Source organism: Oryx dammah, unplaced genomic scaffold, assembly GCF_014754425.2.
Source record: "Oryx dammah isolate SB20612 unplaced genomic scaffold, SCBI_Odam_1.1 HiC_scaffold_2, whole genome shotgun sequence".
NCBI lineage: Eukaryota > Metazoa > Chordata > Mammalia > Artiodactyla > Bovidae > Oryx > Oryx dammah.
The window spans coordinates 153,189,477-153,208,638 of NW_024070186.1; the positions used below are offsets into that span (position 1 = coordinate 153,189,477).

Genomic DNA, 19,162 nt, shown 5'->3' on the forward strand with positions numbered 1-19,162 from the left:
TTAGGATGGACTGGCTTGATCTCCTTGCAGTCCAAGAGACTCTCAAGAGTCCTCTCCAACACCACAGGTCAAAAGCATCAATTCTTTGGTGCTCAGCTTTCTTTATAGTCCTACTCTCACATCCATAAATGACTAACTGGAAAAACCATAGCTTTGACTAGATAGACCTTTGTAGGCAGCCTGAATTTATCTGGGTTCACTGCCTACACTATCAATGCCCAGCTTTCCTCTGGCAGTGTAGACCTGGGTCGAGAAGGCTACAAAGTCAGGATCTTGGAGGGAAAGTCCCTGTGCCTGTGTGTGTTTTGACTTCATCACTAATTCTCAAAAGCTAAATTTTAGGGAGCTCTTCACATTTAGTCCTGCTCATTTCCAGTACTTGGAATGCTCCTCTTGCTTGTATCTCTGCTCTTAGAAAAGTGAATGTACAACTTGGAGTCAGGCCCTGACCAGATGAATCCTTGTCACGTCTATCATCAGCCAAGGACTGGTGAACCCTGGGGCCCTGTTTCCCAAGAACACAATTCGTACGGGTTCTTGACCTGGAAAACAGCCTCCCCAGTCTGAACAGAGGCAGCTGACTGCTTGGTTCTTGGGAGCGCACATGAAAGCTGGGACGTGTGTTCTGTTGGAGCAGCGTGTTCTTTGGGTTTAATGAAGTGGTGATGTGTCCATGAGAGAGGTTGCAAGTTCAAGGCTGACATCACTCAGGTTCTGCCCTCAGATAAGGAATCTAGGCCAGTGATTTGCTGGTTGCTTAACAGAACCAAGAGCTGCCTTAATGCAAGTCAAGCCTGGCAGTGCCAGGCTCTTGATTTGGTTCAATTAATTATTTAGGGTCCAAAGTGGTTGTCCTTTCTAGTCGTAGTCCACATCTTCTCTTTCGAGGGTCCTGGGGGGAATCTGTTTTCCTGTCCGGATGCTGAGGGCCAACCAGCACTTGCACAGGGACCTCAGGCTCCCGCCTTGTACTCTGTTTGTTTTGGAGCTGCATCAAGCCAGGCAGGATGGATCGCTCTACTTGAACTCTAAAGATGTCAGGCACACCCCCCGACCTTCCTCCCAGCCCCACGGCTCTGATAAGTGAGTAGGCCTTGAGTCCGGAGACCCACAGACATACTTGAATGATTTTACGCAAATCAGCAGGGCCATCTCCTGGGCGAGCTCAGAGCAGCTCCAGAAGGGCCACCGGTCAGCGACGCAGGCATGGCTGGCAGAACCAACACCTCTGCCCCGTACTACAGCTATGAATACTACCTGGACTACTTGGACCTCATGCCCGTGGATGAGAAGAAGCTGAGTGCCAACAAACGTGAGTCCTGAACTGGGGAAGCCGGCTGATTGGAGGCTGGGGGTTGGCACAGATGGCTTTTCTCCATTCACTTATGAATCCCAGGATATCACGGGAAAGCCAGAATGGGACTCTGAACTCGTAGACAGAAGGGAATGGAGGGTGTACCTTTTATCTTCTGTACTAATTTGGAAACTAGCCTCTTGAGAAACTAAGACACTTTGGGAGCAGTCTACACTGGTAAGACAGATTTCTCAATAGAGTTATATTTGTCTAGGGGTCCAATAACTAGATGAGTTTCTTCAAACTAGATTTCGAGTTTTCCTGTTGTCTCCATGTAGATGTGGGAGAGAGCTACGGTGTTCACTTCTAAGATGTGTGACTAATTCTTATTAAAAATTCCCAGCAATGCGTCATCTTCATGGTCTCATGAAGGACCACCAGACAAGTTAACAGCCTTTTCTTCATCTTAACCTGCCCAGTCTTTATCTTGAAGTAACTCGGTAGCTTCTCAATAATCTTCTCTGATTATTCCAGTTACTCAGACCAGATAACAAGTCAGATAAGGAAATGAGCATAAAAAAAAAAAAAAAGTTCTGGGAACCCATCCTTTCTGCCTATCCTGAAGTCCCTCAGGTTACAGGGACTTCACTACAATCACACATTATGTCTGTCAAAAATAAATGCGTCCTTAGAAAGAACACAATGCTTCCCATATGAAGAGAAACATAGTCTGTTACAAACCAGCTCAAAACTGAAATTCACTTCACTGCTATTGTTTAATAAAAGGAGGCAGAGCCCTGGCAGGGTCCTTGGGGAAAGTCCTATAGAATGTCTGGTTGGGAAGTGTTCACTTTTCTATGTCATATCCACCTTCCAGAAGTGAAGGACTTCTGTTTCATGTTTGCTGAGGACTTCCTGTATTCCTGACACTGTAGCAAAACTTTTGGGGGGGACAATAGATTTGGTGTGTTTTCTGATACAAGCTATAAACCCATAAAATGAAAATGCAGAGTTTTTTCACATGCAACTCACAATATGGAAGGCATAGAGTAATAGGGAGAAAGTGGCAGATTTGAAATAAAAGCCCACTCACAGATACTATCAAAAGTTCAGAACTTCAAGATCCATGCTGACCTGGACAACATATAGATGTGCATTTAGGAAGGACTTTTTAAAATGAACACAAATTAAATAAAATTCTAGCTTAGCTTCTGACGTCTCACTTATCACCTGGGCTCTAAAGTTGATCCCCGCTGCTTTGTGTTGGGGGGCTGTTTGCAACTTTAGGAGCTTAGAACACATGATCTCAATCTCTGCCCCCACCTGTTACCCACAGGTAACTTACATTTTTGGGGGAAAAGTCTGGTTTTCTCTAAATTGTGTGTGAGGTTTGAGATGTTCTTTTTTGGTTGGTTTTTTTTTTTTTTTGCACTTTGAACTAGAGTCAGACATTTACAACCTGGGGAGCTAGATATGAGGTCAAATAAGTTCTTCCTCAAATTCCCAAACCCAATAACAATCATTTCAGTAAGGAATCTTGCCAGAGAGACCAGTCACTGTCCCCACCCTGGACAACCTAGATGTTGAGGACTTTTGACGCTCACAGGGAGAAGCCAGGCTCTGTGTCCCTCCTATGAAAAGTAAGTTATCGACTGGTATTTTTATAGAAAGTATTCAAGTCGTACACCTTAGGGGACTGGCTAAATAACTCTCCCATATCTGCATACAGACTATAGAAAACACGATATCTACAATTTGAAGAAACCCACCCAGCTTACTGGAACTCCAAACAAATACATTAAACTCTATTAAGAAATACATTTTAAGGGAATTCCCTGGTGGTCTAGTGGTTGGAACTGGGTGCTTTCACTGCCCAGGGTCCAGGGTTCAATTCCTGGTCAGAGATATAAGATCCCGCAGGCCATGTGGTATGGCCAAAAATAAACAAACAAACAAATAAATAAAGTTTTAAGTCTCATTTATTAAGAAAAAAGGAAATCCATCTTAAAAGAATATTCTGTCTCAAAAGTATCTTAGAAAGATACAGTGTATCACAAAAGTGTCTTAGAAAGTTAATTCTAAATTTATCACAAAGGCTGCCAAATACCATTTTATACCCAAGTGCTAGATATCAGGAATCTTTAATATCTACAGAGAGAGGTGCTTTTTCTGGGCTCCTTTATTCCTGTTTGTGTCTCACATATCCCAGGCTTCATGTCCTGATTTTAATTTCTATTGTCTCTGGGAAAGAAATTTGGGGCTAGGCAAAACTTCCTCCCCTGCTGGGGTGTTTGCACCTTGAATAGGTTAATTGTCTTGTTTTTGTTGTTTTTTTCTGGGTGACCAGCCGTGGACCAGTGACTCTGTCGAGTCTAGGTACACGGACTCTAAGCCTGTTGGCCATAATTCTCATCTGAACTGTGCTGCTTACTAGCTCTGTGTCTTGGGTAAGTAAGTTAGTGAGGCCAGGCCAGATTCGGGAGGAGGGAATTAGATGGGTTCTAGCGCAGGAAGGGCTAAAAATTTGAGGCAGAGGACTTCCCTGGAGGTCCAGCGGCTCTGACCTTGTCCTTCCAGGGCAGGGGGCAGGAGTTCACTCCCTGGGGAACTCAGATCCTGCATGCCGTATGGCACAGCCAAAAATAAGCAAAACAAAAAATTGGAGGCAGTCTTTTTAGTTCACCGTAAACAAGAAAAACATGGCAGAGGGCAAGATGTGCTTCATAGAAAAGTCAAATGGGAAAGGTGGCTAGGAGAGCAGGGACCCAAGGGTGGAAGAAGGTTGGTGAAGGCCTCACCTGTGGCCTGTGAAGAGGTGAGAAATCAAGTCTTGATGATGTCTTGGGAAGGAACATTTTAGGAACACCAAGGGCCAAGGCTCTGAAGCAGAGGAGTGCCTGGTATATTCCAGGAATGACAAAGAGATTGCAGTGACTATTCCTTATATTTTGGGGAGCTACTTTTGAAAACTATCTTTTTCTCTTAAAATGGAAACCACTTTATTATTTCATAAGTCAACACAACCCATCCACCAACAGGAAAAAAAAAAAAAAAGAAATACGAGCTGCTGCTGCTGCTGCTGCTGCTAAGTCACTTTAGTTGTGTCCGACTCTGTGTGACCCCATAGACAGCAGCCCACCAGCACCCCGCCACACGCCCCCCAAGTCCCTGGGATTCTCCAGGCAAGAACACTGGAGTGGGTTGCCATTTCCTTCTCCAAAGCATGAAAGTGAAAAGTGAAAGTGAGTTCGCTCAGTTGTGTCTGACTCCTATCGACCCCACAGACTGCAGCCTACCAGGCTCCTCCGTCCGTGGGATTTTCCAGGCAAGAGGACTAGAGTGTGTTGCCATTGCCTTCTCCAAGAAATACGAGCAATTGATATGAAAAGACAGTAACAGAAGAAGCTCAAAGGGCCAAGGAACAGGAGAAAATGCTCAGTGTCACCAGGGAAATGCACTGGGAAGGAACAAGTAGGTACCACTTCACAACCACTCAATCAGTGCGAGTTAAAAGGCTGATATTTGAAGTGTTGGGGTAGGAAGGACAGACATTAGTACCATTATATGCAGCTGATAGGATGAAACTTGAGTTCACCATTTGGGAGAGCAGCTTGGCAAGAACCAAAAAAAGTTACAGATGTTCACAAAGCATCACGCAGAATCCCCTTCCTGGTGTCCGCCTAGGGAAGTGTGTACATGTGTCCACCAGGATGCAGGTATTTCAGTGTTCACTGCAGCACTGTCTGACAGTCAGAAAGTGGAAATGGTCTCATATCCATCAACAGGAGATGGGATAAATGAATGATGGTTGTGTTACTACAGGCATGCTTAGTCAGTCATGTCTGACTCTTGTGACCCTGTGGACTATAGCCTGCCAGGTTCCTCTGTCCACAGGACTTTTCAGGCGAGAATACTGGAGTGGGTTGCCATTTCCTCCTCCAGGGGATCTTCCCAACCAAGGGATTGAACCTGAGTCTCCTGTGTCTTCTGCAGGAGACATTCTTCTTTTCATTGTTCTCTATTTAATCTTTTGAATAATTTATTTTATACTTAATAGCTTAGAGAGTCACTTTATGGGGACATTTTATTACACAAGAAAGAAAATGTAATGTTTACACATATGATTCATTCATCCCAATGTTTCAATCAGCAAGGTCAATTAGCAGGCAGATTCTTTACCTGAATATGTTATTACAACCACGTTTAAAAAAATATATAAAATATATTTTTATTTGTTTCCAGCTTTTTATTCATCTTATTTCTTTTACTTTTTTTTTTTTTTGGCCTCATCACTCAACATGTGGGATCTTAGTTCCCCAAGTAGGGATTGAACCTGGGCCCCCTGCAGTGGAAGATTGGAGTCCCAACCACCGGACAACCTTGCAAGATGTTAAAATGCCTTTTCTAAAGTTGGATATGACCCTCAGTAGATGACTTCACGCTACCTCTCAGTGGAGGACAGGGGAGGCTGGCAGGCTGCAGTCCATGGGGTCGCAGAGTCAGACGCGACTGATCCACTGAATAGCAGCAGTTGTTCACAATACTCAGTTGTTCTGATACTCAGAAGAATATCGGTGCTAACATTTTGGTGCCTAGCCCACTAGGGTGGTTCTGTGTCTGTATCCTCATATGCACACAGGCATGCACACGCATGCGCTAAAGCACATACACAAACACACCTAGCAGCCACACGCAACTGGACCCCTGTTCTGCGTGCTGTTTGTAATAACTCCTGCCTGGAGCTACTGAGGGGAAACAGAACTGGTGCAGGATAGAGAAGAGTTACATTCCTGTGTATAAAAGAGGTGCTTCCCAGAGGTGTTTGGGGAAGAGGAATAGACCCCCCCAGGGGCCAAGTTCTTGCAGGCAAGCCTCGGAGGATCCCCATAAGCTGTGGGAAATCATGTGAAACAGTAAGCAGGGAAGAGACAAAGTGCGATTCGCTTGCTAAAAATATGGCTTTGGTGGATATATACATGTGAGGGTCGGTAGGGTAGTGGTCACATGTGGGCAGGAAACGGCTGTGTGCTGAAGTTGGAGGCATAAAGTTGAAAAGGTCCTTGGGACTTCCCTGGCGGTCCAGTGACTAAGACTCCATGCTCTGAGCTTGATCCCTGGTCAGGGAACTAGGTCCCATATGCCACAATTAAGACCTGGTACACCTGAATAAATACATATTTTTAAAAAAATAAATAGATATATTTTTTAAAGATAAGATCTCTACCCTTAGGTGTTGACAGTCTAGGCAGGAGCCGTTGCATACATGAATAAGAGTGCCCTGGTATTATAGACTATCATATGGAAATAGGCGTATGTGGGACTCGTAGAAGCTGATAACTTAACGTCACCCAGCTGGATAGTCACAGATCCCGGACCTCAATTCCAGCTGCCACGCCTCAGGACTCTTCCCAAGACACTTGTCATGATTAGGGGGCAGGTTCTCACCAGGATCTGGGATCCAGCAGAGCAGAAACCTTTGTCCACCTGTCTGTCTGTCTCTCTCCCCACAGTTCAGAATAGTGCCGAGCACCCAGCAGGCACACACACCTGGTGAGGGTTCTTCTCGGCTTGCACTTGGCCACCTTCTTGTCACGTGCTTGAAGGGCTCTTCCTTGGTGTAAATGGAGAAAGAGGGTATGTGGGCTCTTTCTCTTCTCATAAAGGCACTAATCCCATCATGAGGGCCCCACCCTCATGACCTCTTCTAAACCTAATTAGCTCTCAAGGCCCCACCTGCAAGTACTATCACCCTGGGGATTAGGGCTTCCACATGTTGGGGTGGTAGAGACATGACCATTCAGTCTATAGTGGTACCTTTGTCTTGGCCATCAGCTGAAGCAGATAGAGACAATTCACCATACACATTCTGTTTCCTAGATATATTTCAAATAAGAGCTGGCTGTATATGCTATTTTGTACCTTGCTCTTACTGACCTCACGATCTTTTGTTTCCCCATGTTGTGAAATATTCTTTCACAAGAACCTTGTAAGTAGCTGCCTATTGTTCTAGAAATTGGTGTCTTTGAACATATAGAACGCTTCCAGGATTTTGGCCTTAAAAGCAGTGGCCCCAGGGAGAGGACTTCTTCCACTGCTATGTGTTAAGCAAAGAAGTCTTGCCTACTTTTGTCCTCAGTACTTGAGTTCAAATAAGTTTATTTGAAAAAAAGAAAGAAAGAAAAAGCCAGGAACTTCCCTTGTGGTCCGGGGGTTGAGACTCCTCTTCCGGGAAGATCCCACATGCCCTGGGGCAACTAAGCCCGTATGCCACAACTACTGAGCCTGTGCTTTGCAACAAGAGCAGCCACCGCAGTGAGAGGCCTGAGCATCCCAACTAGAGTAGCCCCTTGCTTGCCGCGACTAGAGAAATCCCACACCCAGCAGCAAAGACCCAGCACAGACACAAATAAATAAATTTAGAAGAGCCTAAAAAGGCAAAACCAGAAATCTCCCTCATCCAAAGTCTGTGCTCCCATATCACTGTATTGCTTTTGTTTCTTATAATGATCGGCAGAAGCAGCATCAGGCTGTCTCAGGGATGCTCTGTTACTTGGCTTTGAAGGCAGAGGAAAGTAGGTGCGAGTCCAGGTGAGCTTGGACAGAGGTCAGCCACAGAAAGCAGGTGACCTCCGTTGCTGACAAATGCGACTTTCTCTCCTTGCCAGTTTCTCTGGGTTGGATCTCCATCCCAGTCAAACAAATCACAAACCATCAGGCCCCAGGTCTCTGCACATGAACGACAGAAAGATGCTTTAGAGGGAGACAGAGCGGCAAAGCTCTCCCTCAGACCACCTCACTAGAAGGTCACCTGGGGCAGCAGCTTGACATGGTGAAGGCCAGATGGGGTTCGACTTATGTCAAGTTGAGAAAAAGACAAAATAGAAGAAATACCCGAGTTCATGTGTTAACCTAACAAGCAGGAAGGATTTTAAGATTTTTGTGTTCATACCCAGATGGTGCAATTTATTCCATCATGGTTGGACAGATAATTGGAAAGATCTCGGGATGCAGACATATTTTTATGAGCCTTCAATGCCAAGTTGAAGGCTATGGGTTGCCCTTCCTCAGGGAAGGCTTGAAATCTGGTGTGTGATTCTGTTACAGAGACTTCACAAAGATTGTCACCCCTGTGATTTTTAAACATGGCTTCTGTTTCATGGAAATGTTAAGAATCTCCCCAACACTGTCAAAAAGGTGGAAAACAGAAATCCGTCTCCTGAGACCCTGCCTGAACAAACTGATTCCACGTTTGATTCTGTTCCCTTTTCAGAGGCTAAGCTCTGGAGAGAAAAAAGACAATCTCATATTCCCATCTTACAGTGACAATACAGATAATGTTAATACGATGAGTCTCCAAATACTGGTTGAATGCTCCCTTGCAGGGAGTATCGAGGCGGATTGATTTCCCTTGGGTAGTGCCTGGCCTTACTGCTGTATTATTTACCTCTTAGGTCAGTATGTTTCCTTCCTTTAATTACCAGTTAGAAAGAATTTGTCATAGCCCACACCGACTTCTGCTGAGGCACTGCCTCTAGCAGCTTCAATAATAAGGCAGTCTGTTCATCTGCTTCTCCAACAGCTGGGAGAAGAAGAACAAAAACACATCACTAACCAACCTCTTCTGAACAATCACTAACCAATTTCTTCTGAACACAGCAAATAGACTTTGGGGTAAAGACTGATTTCTATAAATCTTCTCTTCTGGCCAGAGCGATCAAGTGAGGGTTGTTGTGGCTGTTCAGTCACTCAGTCATGTCCAACTCTTTGCGACCCCATGGACTTCAGCACGCCAGGTTTCCCTGTCCTTCACTATTTCCCAGAGTTTGCTCAAACTCACGTCCATCGAGTCGATGATGCTATTCATCTCTTTCAGTCGCAGCAAACAAGTTCAGGTTACAACTTTTCCTTTTTTGGGGTTGTGCTGGGTCTTCGTTGTGGCACTTAGTTGCAGCATGCAACTGGGCTTCTCTTGTTGAGGATCACGGGCTCTAGAGCACCCAGGCTCTCTAGTTTCAGTGGGCTTTGTAGCCCTGCAAGTATGTGGGATCTTAGTTCCGCAACCAGGGATCCAATGCACATCCCTTGAAAGATGGATTCTTAACCACAGGACCACCGGGGAAGTCCTAGAACTTTTATTATGATGCCTAAGCCTTCTGCGGACGGTCAGTTCCATGGGTACGATGTAAGCACTGAAAGGGATTTTTAAACAAAGATTGAGAATGTAATCTTGGAGCAAATTTCCCATCAAGCTAGCCTCATGTGGAGCTGTCGTACTTGAGTGAGTCCGTGATTCCTCAAAACCTGCTTGGTACTCGTCCTTTGGAACTGACTTTGGTGGCCCTGACACATTCTATGAAATGTCGACAGTGATACATTATGTATTTCTTTGGAAGGTGGATTTGCTTCCGGGAAACAGTTTAGAATCACCCATAAACCAATCAGGTGAATGAAATTAAATGATTGGTACCATTTGGGTATTGAAAATAAGATATGATCTCAAAAAAAAAAAAAAAGATGATCTCATAAAGTGGCAAGATTGGGGTGTGTGTGTGTGTGTGTGTGTGTGTGTATCCTTGAAGGTAATTCCAAAAGAAGAATTTATAAATGTTTGATCAACATAGGTATTTTAGAAAATTTACATGGCTCTACAGTAGAGAGGGCTTCCCTTGTAGCTCAGTCGGTAAAGAATCTGCCTGCCATGCAGGAGACCTGAGTTCAGTTCCCGGGTCAAGAAGATCCCCTGGAGAAGGAAATGGCAACCCACTCCAGTATTCTTGCCTGGAGAATTCCATGGACAGAGGAGCCCGGCTGGCTCTAGTCCATGGTGTTGAAAGAGTCGGACACAACTTAGCAACCAAACCACCACCACCACCACCACAGTAGAGAGAGGATGATTATTTTGAAGGTCAGCATTTATTTGGAATTGTCCGTTTTGGTATGTTCACTTAAGAAGTCATTTATTGATTTTTGTCCAGATTCAATGCAGAAAATTGGTTACTTTAATGGAGTACCAGATAAATCAGACTTTGATTTCTCTCTCGTGTAAAAGTTTGCAGGGCAGCGTGGTAGGTCAGCTCCATGAAGTCTTCAAGGACTGGCTTTGTTTCAGCTCACACCTCTGCCATCCCTGGGATGTGTCCCCACCATCACATTCCAATCCTGGCTATAGCCATCACATCCATGCTCCGGGTAGCAAAATGGAGTAAGGGAATATGAAGGGATGCATGTGTTAGAAATCTAGCCATCATCTCCGCAGGACTCCTAGAAGCCAGCCAGCAATTGCTCCATTCACATCTCATTGGCCAGAACCTTGTCACATGACCATACTAACTGAAAGGGAGGCTGGGAAATATAGTCTTTATCTCAGGCAGCCATGTGCCTAGCTACAGGAGGGGTTCTATTACTATGGAAGCAGGTGAAGGATTGACAAGAACAATTACCTTTACGTTTATGTAGCTTACGTTTTAGGGCGCTTGAAGGAAGCAGTGACATCACGTGCCACAAAACCCTCTTAACAGAAATAATGATTTTAATTCTATGTACAGATCATTTCACAACCATCACATGAGGAAATCCTGCCATGGGCATTGCTTATGCATATTATTTTACTTAATTTGAATAACAGCCTATATAACACACACTATCATCTCCATTTAACTGATGAAACAGATTTAGAGATGTAAAAATCTCAGACGGCTTGAGATCACAAAGCTAGGAAATAGTCAAGCCAGAATTTGAACTCAAAATCGATCTCCTCCAGAGTCTAGGCTCTCAACCCCTTTATTATCCCCCAGGAAGGGAAAAATCTTGCTGTTAACTTTCTCCTGGGACTCTAGAGAAGAGGGAAGGGAAGGGGAGTTTTCCATGACTGAACCAGTTTCATTGTCAAGCCAGTCTGGCGCTCCTTGTTGTAAAGACAAGCTCTGGGTTGTTTAAACATTTCCCACCCTGAAGAATGACAGCTCTTGCCCTTGTAACAAAATGTTCTTTCCAAACACTTAGGCTGACCCTTCAGGAGGAAGAGGAAAAAACCCTATTTTCTTGGCTGCCTTTTTCAAAAGCACATGATGAAAGAGAACGCCGTGCAGGAAACGGCTGGTGTCTGCTGTTCGCTCTTTTGGTCTGACAAAATTAAAATTTCACTTCTCGGAAGACTCTGTGTTCTGGAAGAGGTGTCATCTCATTTCCTGCTCAGCATCTGGAGATAATGACCAAGGGCTAGGACAGACAGAGTGAGCCTGGGAGAGGGCAAAGGGCATCTCAACTGCTCAATTTCTGATGCTGTTTTCTTCGAGGCTCTGATGGAACTTATCTAGGTACCAAAGACCTCAAATCCTGCATTTTTTTTTTTTCTAATGAAAGAAAAAGACTGTTAGTGTCTGCAGAAATCTGAAATTTCCTTAAACATTAGAACTCCCAAACCATATTTTCTGAGAACATATATACTCTTATACTTTGAGGGTTAGACAATAAATTGTGACTCTTTAGGACAGAGTTGAATTAAAGCAGGTTCTGGGGAATAATACACAGTGAGCAGACAAGGAACACTTCGAAAGTCAGAGGCTTCTTTTGATTGACATATACACACTACTATACATAAAATAGAAAACTAATAAGAACCTACTGTATAGCACAGGGAAATCTACCCAATATTCTGTAATGGCCTATACAGGAAGAGAATTTAAGAAGGAGTGTATATCATGTCTGACTCTTTGCGACCCCATGGACTATAGCCCGCCAGGCTCCTCTGTCCTTGGAATTCTCCAGGCAAGAATACTGGAGTGCGTAGCCGTTCCCTTCTCCAGGGGATCTTCCCAACCCAGGGACTGAACCCAGGTTTCCTGCATTGCAGGCGGATTCTTTATCAGCTGAGCCACCAGGGAAGCCGTGTGTATATGTATGTATGTATATAAGTATATATGAGTATATATACTTATATGTATGTGTATATGTTTGTATGTATATAAGTATATATAAGTATATATATAACTATATAACTATATAACTATATATATATATATATATAGAGAGAGAGAGAGAGAGAGAGAGATGACTCACTTTGCTGTACACCTGAAACTAATACAATATTTGGCTATGTTAGGAGCTTGCTTTGTTTGGGTTTTTATAGCTTTTTTGCTTTCTGGAAGACAAGACGTTCCAGGCTCATTTTGTAGATTTCTTATCCCAGATTGTGGATTTAAAAAATTTTTTTTAAAAAGAAGCTTAGTACAGACAGCAGCAACCTCATTTCCTGTTTCTCAGGAGCCCGTGCATCCCCTTTAACAGTGTGATGCTGCAGGGCAGGCCAGCCATTTCTCAGATCAGGGACAGAAAGCAGAGAGGGTGTGAGTCAGCCTGGGGGGCTCCACGGTCCTTGCCTCTCTGAAGTGTGAGTGCCAACTTGCTGATACATTTCAAGGTGGCGGAGTCCATGAGGCCTTTTGCCAATACTGCATCTTTTCCTTATTACCTGTTTTCGACACTTTTAGGATTTAAAATCAACTCATAAGGTTTTAGTTTCTCCCTCTAGCTGTCTTGGGTCATAGAGGGCAGAGGAAACAATTCTACTCAATAACTACTGTTTACCCCACACATCTCTAATCATTCATCCATTCAGCTATTTGTTCATTTATTTATCCATTTATTAGCACTTTTTAACTTGAATACATCACAGAAATCTCTTTTGTTTGAACAGAACCCAACAGAAGGCAGGGCAGGACTAGTGCCGGTGACGTAGCAGGAGTGTCGAGAAGGATGCCGGCGGACAGATGCAGAATCCTAAAGGGGGCCAGCGATTTCTGGTGGGCGAGGTTGGCCTCCTCGGGGTCCTTAGGAGCTCCCAGCAAAGCCTGACTTGCATAGGTGCTTACTACATGCCTGTTGATTACCATCCTTCAGTGGCTTCCTTGGGTTGTGCACGTGGGTGCCTTGCATATCCCAGTCTGGGGCATCTTGTCCTGGGGGCGAGAGTGTGTCTGGGATAAGATACTTGCAGAGACTAATTATGAACCCAGTATGCTTCCCTGGTGGCTCAGTGGTAAAGAATCTGCCCGCAATGCAGGAGATGTGGGCTTGATCCCTGGGTCAGGAAGATCCCCTGGAGAAGGAAACGGCAACCCACTCCAGCATTCTTGCCTGGAGAATCCCATGGACAGAGGAGCCTGGTGGGTCACAGTCCATGGGGTCACACAGAGTTGGACGCGACTTAGCTACTAAAACAATAATAACTCTGTGCCCAGAGACATAGAAACAAACAAGAGAAACAAACACATTCCTACAGCTCCCTAGCAACTTGCTGAAAGTTTTGACCCGGAGCCCTGGATAAAGGTACCTCCCAAACCGCCAGGTTCCACCAGGTTCCACCAGGGCCCAGAAGAGGCTGAGCATCCTTCTTGATTTTCCTGTGTGTTTTCTCTTCCAGCCACTGATACAGCCACAGTGGTGGCTGCAATGGTGCTTTTTCCTCCTGCCACAGCTCCCCAGCTGGCCCTGTGCCCCGAAAAGAGAGGGACCATGTCTTTCCACCTCCAGCAGCCTGGCTGGGGCAGCTTTGGGGAACATCTCCATAGTCTGGCTCTCCCTGGAGCGGGTTAGCAGACTTGTCTGGTGCATATCATTTTTCTAAGTCTGTGATCTTCAGGTCTTTGAAGCGGTCCCCAACTGGGCTGATCGCAGAAGGCTCCTGGTCGGGGCTGCAGTCCTCACAGGAGAGGGGAGGCTGTCCTGCCACATGAAATTGCTCACAGCACTTTCTTCTCCTTCCTGGGAGGAAGGAGGAAGAGAAAACTGACTCTCTGAGCAACAGAAGCAGCCAAAAAGCGGGGTCTGGGGTGGGGGGTGGGGGTGGCATGGGAACCCAGTTTCATTTAGTTTTTCCTTCAGTCATCACCCTAAACTGACACAGTGACTAGTCTTTCTGAGAAAAAGCCAGGTCCCAGCTGCCTTTTTCCTTCCCATGGTTATCATTATTATTTAATTGTTATCATTATTTTGGCTGTGCTGAGTCTTCGTTGTGGCACAACGCTCTCTACTTGTGGAGCAGGGTTGGTTGCCCTGTGGCACGTGAGATTTTAGTTCCCTGACCAGGGACTGGACCCATGTACCCTGCATTGGGTGTTGCTAGTGGTAAAGAACTGCCCGGCAAGGCAGGAGACGTATGAAATATGGGTTCGATCCCTGGGTTGGGAAGATCCCCTGGAGGAGAGCATGGCACCCCGCTCCAGCATCCTTGCCTGGAGAATCCCCACGGACAGAGGAGCCAGAAGGGCACGGTCCATGGGGTCACACAGAGTCGGACACGACTGAAGAGACTCAGCACACAGGCATGCGCACGGTGCACTGGGAGGCAGATTCTTAACCACTGGACCACCAGGGAAGCCCCTCAGGGTGATAATTGACGGGAAAATCTCACCGGTCACTTACTGAGAAGGCTGTCTCCTGGAGTCCCAGTTCCGCAGCACATGGGGACCGTGGGGCTCGTGAGGTCACACTGACATCGACGTGTATGTCCCCACCCACAGACTCGATCGCCATCGCCTTCTGGGTGAGCCTGGCAGCTTTCGTGGTTTTTCTCTTCCTCATCCTTCTCTACATGTCCTGGTCAGGCTCTCCACAGATGAGGTAAGGACGGGGGTGTGTGGCTAAACAGGCAGCCACTGTGTCCGAAGCAGAATACCTTTTGGCCATGAAAAGGAATAAAGCCTTTTGATTCATGGTGCCTGGATGAACCTCAGAAACACTGTGCTAGTGAAGGAAGGCAGACACGAGTCACTGTGTGACTCCGCGGATGTGAAGTGTGGCAGAAGAGACAAACGCAGAGACAGAAGATTTAGTGGTTGCCCAGGGCTGGGGAGGAGCAAAGGAAGGCGACTGCTCAGGGGTAGGGGGTTTCTTTCAACGGTCGTGGTAATGGTCTCACTACTCAGGGAACAGACTGAAGATGGCTGGATTTTACGTTTTAGCTCGGGTATGTATAGAACATACCTCCGTTAAGCTGCTGCAGATAATGAAGCCGAGGTGATCCTGTGCCAATCAGGTCACCGGTTCACCAGGAAAGCGAAGACCCTCAAAGGCCACCTTCTGCTGTCAGATGCCTACTGTGTACTTCCGTGGCTCAATTGGCGCCGATCCACACGTTCCAAGCAGTAATTAGAGCTGAACTCACTAGACGTTCACTCTCCTGTGTGCATGCAGTTGGCCTCCCACACTCAATTTTCCTCTGGCTTAATCCACCCACGACAGCCACCGCTGTCCTAAGAACGATGCTTCCAAGGGGCTCTATACCACCGGTCTCCCTGCCATAGCTGAGGGGACCAGGGATGGGCAACTAACCCAGAGAGGGTGACTGAGGGCTAGCCATCGCCCTTGGAAATGTGTGGCCTAGCAGGATAATAGCTGGGCTCAGGAGGCACTGACGTGTCCAGAGGAAGACCTGGGGGGCGGGGGTGGGGATGGCGGGCTGGGCCCCTATTCTGGACCAAGTTGTGGGGAGTGGGAACCAGGAGTCGGCACAGGAAGCTGGGGGCAGGGAGAGGTCAGCAGAGCTGTTCTGAGAGGAAGGAAAGAGGAGTCTCCAAGCCTCTAAGGGAACCAGAGGGCAGCCCCTGTGCCTGGGGGTGGGGGTGGGGGCTCACAGGCGGGCCCCTGAGGATCTGAAGATGGATAGGCTTGCCTTGGGGGTGGGGGTGGGGCTTTATTTCTTCTAGCCCCTTCCCCACCTGCCCGCCCACAGTGTCTCACCCACCAGGTCATTCAGGGCCCCTTGGTCGCATGTGGGAGGCGTGGGAGGCAGGGACCAGTTTTGGAGCAGCGAGGAGACCTAGTCCTTTAGCTTTCAGAGCTCACACTGAAGCTAAGCAGGTTCTCACCCTCAAGAGACATCCTGATGGACCAGCCCAAGAAATCGCCTCTGTCTTCTATTCTTCTGAGGTGACCTGGAGCCAGCCCTGTGCTAAGGACCACGAGATCCTGTCCCAGCGGAAGGTTCCGAGGTCCAGTGGGCACGTGGGGGTCTCTCCCATCTCCTGAGCTACGATTTGACAACAGGACAAAACGAGGGTGCTGTTCCCCGGCCCCCACCCCTGACCGGCCACGTGGCTTGTTAAACAAAACACTCTCCAGGGACTTCGTGACAGACAAGGAATGCTCCCTGTTGTAGACACGTGTTCCCGGAAAAAAACTCACTCAGAAGGGCAATGCAGATAGTGGAGTGCAGTTTATTACACCCGCGGGCCCAAGGCAGTCTCCTCTTAGCCAAGGACTCCGATCAGTTTTTGTGAAAACCTTATATACCCTAAGTGTATGTGCCTAAACCCACTTCCCCAAATTCCCTGAAACTAGCCTGAATAAAGGAAAAGAAAGATACTATCAAAGTTAACCCGTGATTCATATGCCTTAAGCCTAGGTAGTTAACGGTGGACAATTATCAATAGGCCTGTGGTCATACCCCAGTAAGCATAATAGAATGTACGATTCTATTCAGTTACACAGATACTTAGGGTACTCTTTTAGGCGATGGAGAGCCCTGGGGCTCTTCCTTCCGGGGGGGCCTGGTTTCCCAGTTGGCATGTCCTTTCCATAGATACTGAGCATATAGCTCGAAGTACACAGTCAGGCCTAAGATGGGAGTCCTGCTTTCAAGATAGAGCCTGTTCTGTCTGCTTCCTCCTTCACTCAGGGAGGGCCAATGGGTCCTAAGTTAGATTTGAGAAAGAGAATACTGAGTTGCTTCCCAAAGAGGCATTCTTCCCACGCTGAAACAAAACAAAAACTATTTAACAAAAAAGATCGTGCTAGCGTCATCTGAGTCCCTCTGGAAGGTGGCCCTGCTTCCCTGCGCTACCCTTCCTGACCCTCTTCATTCACGTTACAGTTGTAACCACATGTGGCCTAGCTCTCTAGCTCAGACACCCATCAATTCATGGTCTCCTCTCACGCTGATGCCACGAGGCAGTTGTTACTGTCATCCCATTTCACTGATGGAACCGAAGGCAGGTGGACTGCCCACTGCCCTGGCACCTCAAGGGCAGGAGGGTCCATCCAGGGAGAACGTGTCTCTGGCTGGGACACGAGTTGGCTTGAGGCACAGACAAGACAAGCTGCATTCAACCACGTGGGTGGATGGAAGGTTGACCAGATACCCGTCCCCCCGCCCCCCCCCGATGTGAATGGACACATCGGGTCAGAGGGAAAGCCCCGAAGTCAAGGTCACCATGGAGCACTTCCTCGTCTCTTCTATTTCTCAACTGAGGTAACCTCGGTGAGCCAAGCTGACCCCCACGCCACCCCCAGGCCCCGGCAGAGGGGCTCTGGTCTGGGGAGAACTTCCTTAGGCTTTGGCCAGGCAGGAGGTCCCCAGGAAGGACTCTTCCCTTGGAGGCTTGGACGTCTTCTCCCATCTGCTCTGTCCACAGGAACGCCACCCAGCAGCTCCCAACATGTTCCTGGAGTCTTGGCCTCAACCTCCCGCTCTATGTCTGGAGGCAATCCCAGCGCCCCAGGGCCCCTCCGGGGGACCCTGCAGCCTCCACTGAGCTCAGTCGTGGGACCAGACGCCGGAGCATCCCAGCCTGTCCAGCGGCTGCAACGAGAGACACCCTCCACCTCGGCGCCCCCAGGACCACCCTGCTCTCCTCTGGGAACTGGCCCTTGGTGGGGACCCACAGGGCACCAGCTGACGTCAGCAACATGCCCAGTGAGCCTCCCCTGTAGACAGAACCTGTCGATGGGAGAACCAACACTCCAAACCCATGTGCCCTCTGAAAGCCTGTTTACATAGTGGGACAGGCAAGTAGGTCAAGAATGACTCCACCAGGGGGCACGTGTAAGCATTTATCCTGGGCTGGCAGCCAGGCCCAGCCAACCAAGGGAAACAGGCACAAATACTCTCCTTTTTACTTAGTGCACTCACCACTTATGTTTGCGTTGAGGCCAGAAAAATAAAATACATGTGAATGAAAATGAAAATATATTCCTTAATCTTTACTATGTCACCTTTTAGTTTCAGCTACTACTTCTGCAATATTCTTTTTATAACTGACTCTCAGTTCACTTGGCTCATCTGTACCCTTTTTAGGGCACCTGTAAAGGGCCTGCCAGGTTCCCCTCCACACCCCCACAGCACCCGCCCGGTCAGGCTTGCTGACTGTGGTCAAGGGACCCAAGCCACACCTTCCATGCAGCCGGGTCCAGCCAGCAGGGCCTGAGCCCAAGTGGCAGGAGGGTCCCGTGCTGGGTGTGACTTCATGTGACCTAAGACCCCCGAAGGACCTCGTTCTTTTTTTTTTTAGGACCTAGTTCTCTAGGGCCTGAGTTTCCTCCAGGCAAATCGTCTGGAGCCAGCATCACACCATGAAGCCCACAAACCCCACCCCACCCCATCCCACGTGACTGAAAAATAATTCTGCCAGGCAAGGGCCAGGCTTGGCCGGCCAGACTCAGGGGCAGTGGGTTAGAAGGGAAGATGGGGAAAGGGACACTGATGGGCTCCAGAGATGCACAAAGGGAGAAAGGACCGCATGGCCTTTCCAACTTGAATCTAAACATAGCATTCTGGCTTCAGAATATTCTAAAAACACCACTGTGGGCATTTTGCAGGGAAAGGAATAGAATTGAACACTCCTTGCCTTCTAGATAATCAGCCTGACTTGTAGGAAGCGGATAAATGCAGAGCATTACTCCTGTCTTGGTAAGAACTTTCAGTCAGTCAGTCTAGTCACTCAGTCGTGTCCGACTATTTGTGACCCCATGAATGGCAGCACACCAGGCCTCCCTGTCCATCACCAACTCTGGGAGTCCACCCAAACCCATGTCCATCGAGTTGGTGATGCCATCCAACCATCTCATCCTCTGTCGACCCCTTCTCCTCCT

The 19,162-nt window shown here is 47.3% G+C and overlaps 1 protein-coding gene across 1 annotated transcript; it reads left to right on the top strand.

The window, feature by feature from the left end:
• Positions 1–785: 785 nt before the first annotated feature.
• LOC120854195 (melanocortin 2 receptor accessory protein) lies at positions 786–18,259 on the top strand. Its single transcript, XM_040228004.1, has 3 exons — positions 786–1,312; positions 14,815–14,914; positions 17,707–18,259. Exons 1-3 carry the CDS (start codon positions 1,207–1,209, stop codon positions 18,002–18,004), a joined length of 504 nt encoding a protein of 167 aa, XP_040083938.1. The 5' UTR covers positions 786–1,206; the 3' UTR covers positions 18,005–18,259.
• Positions 18,260–19,162: the final 903 nt, after the last annotated feature.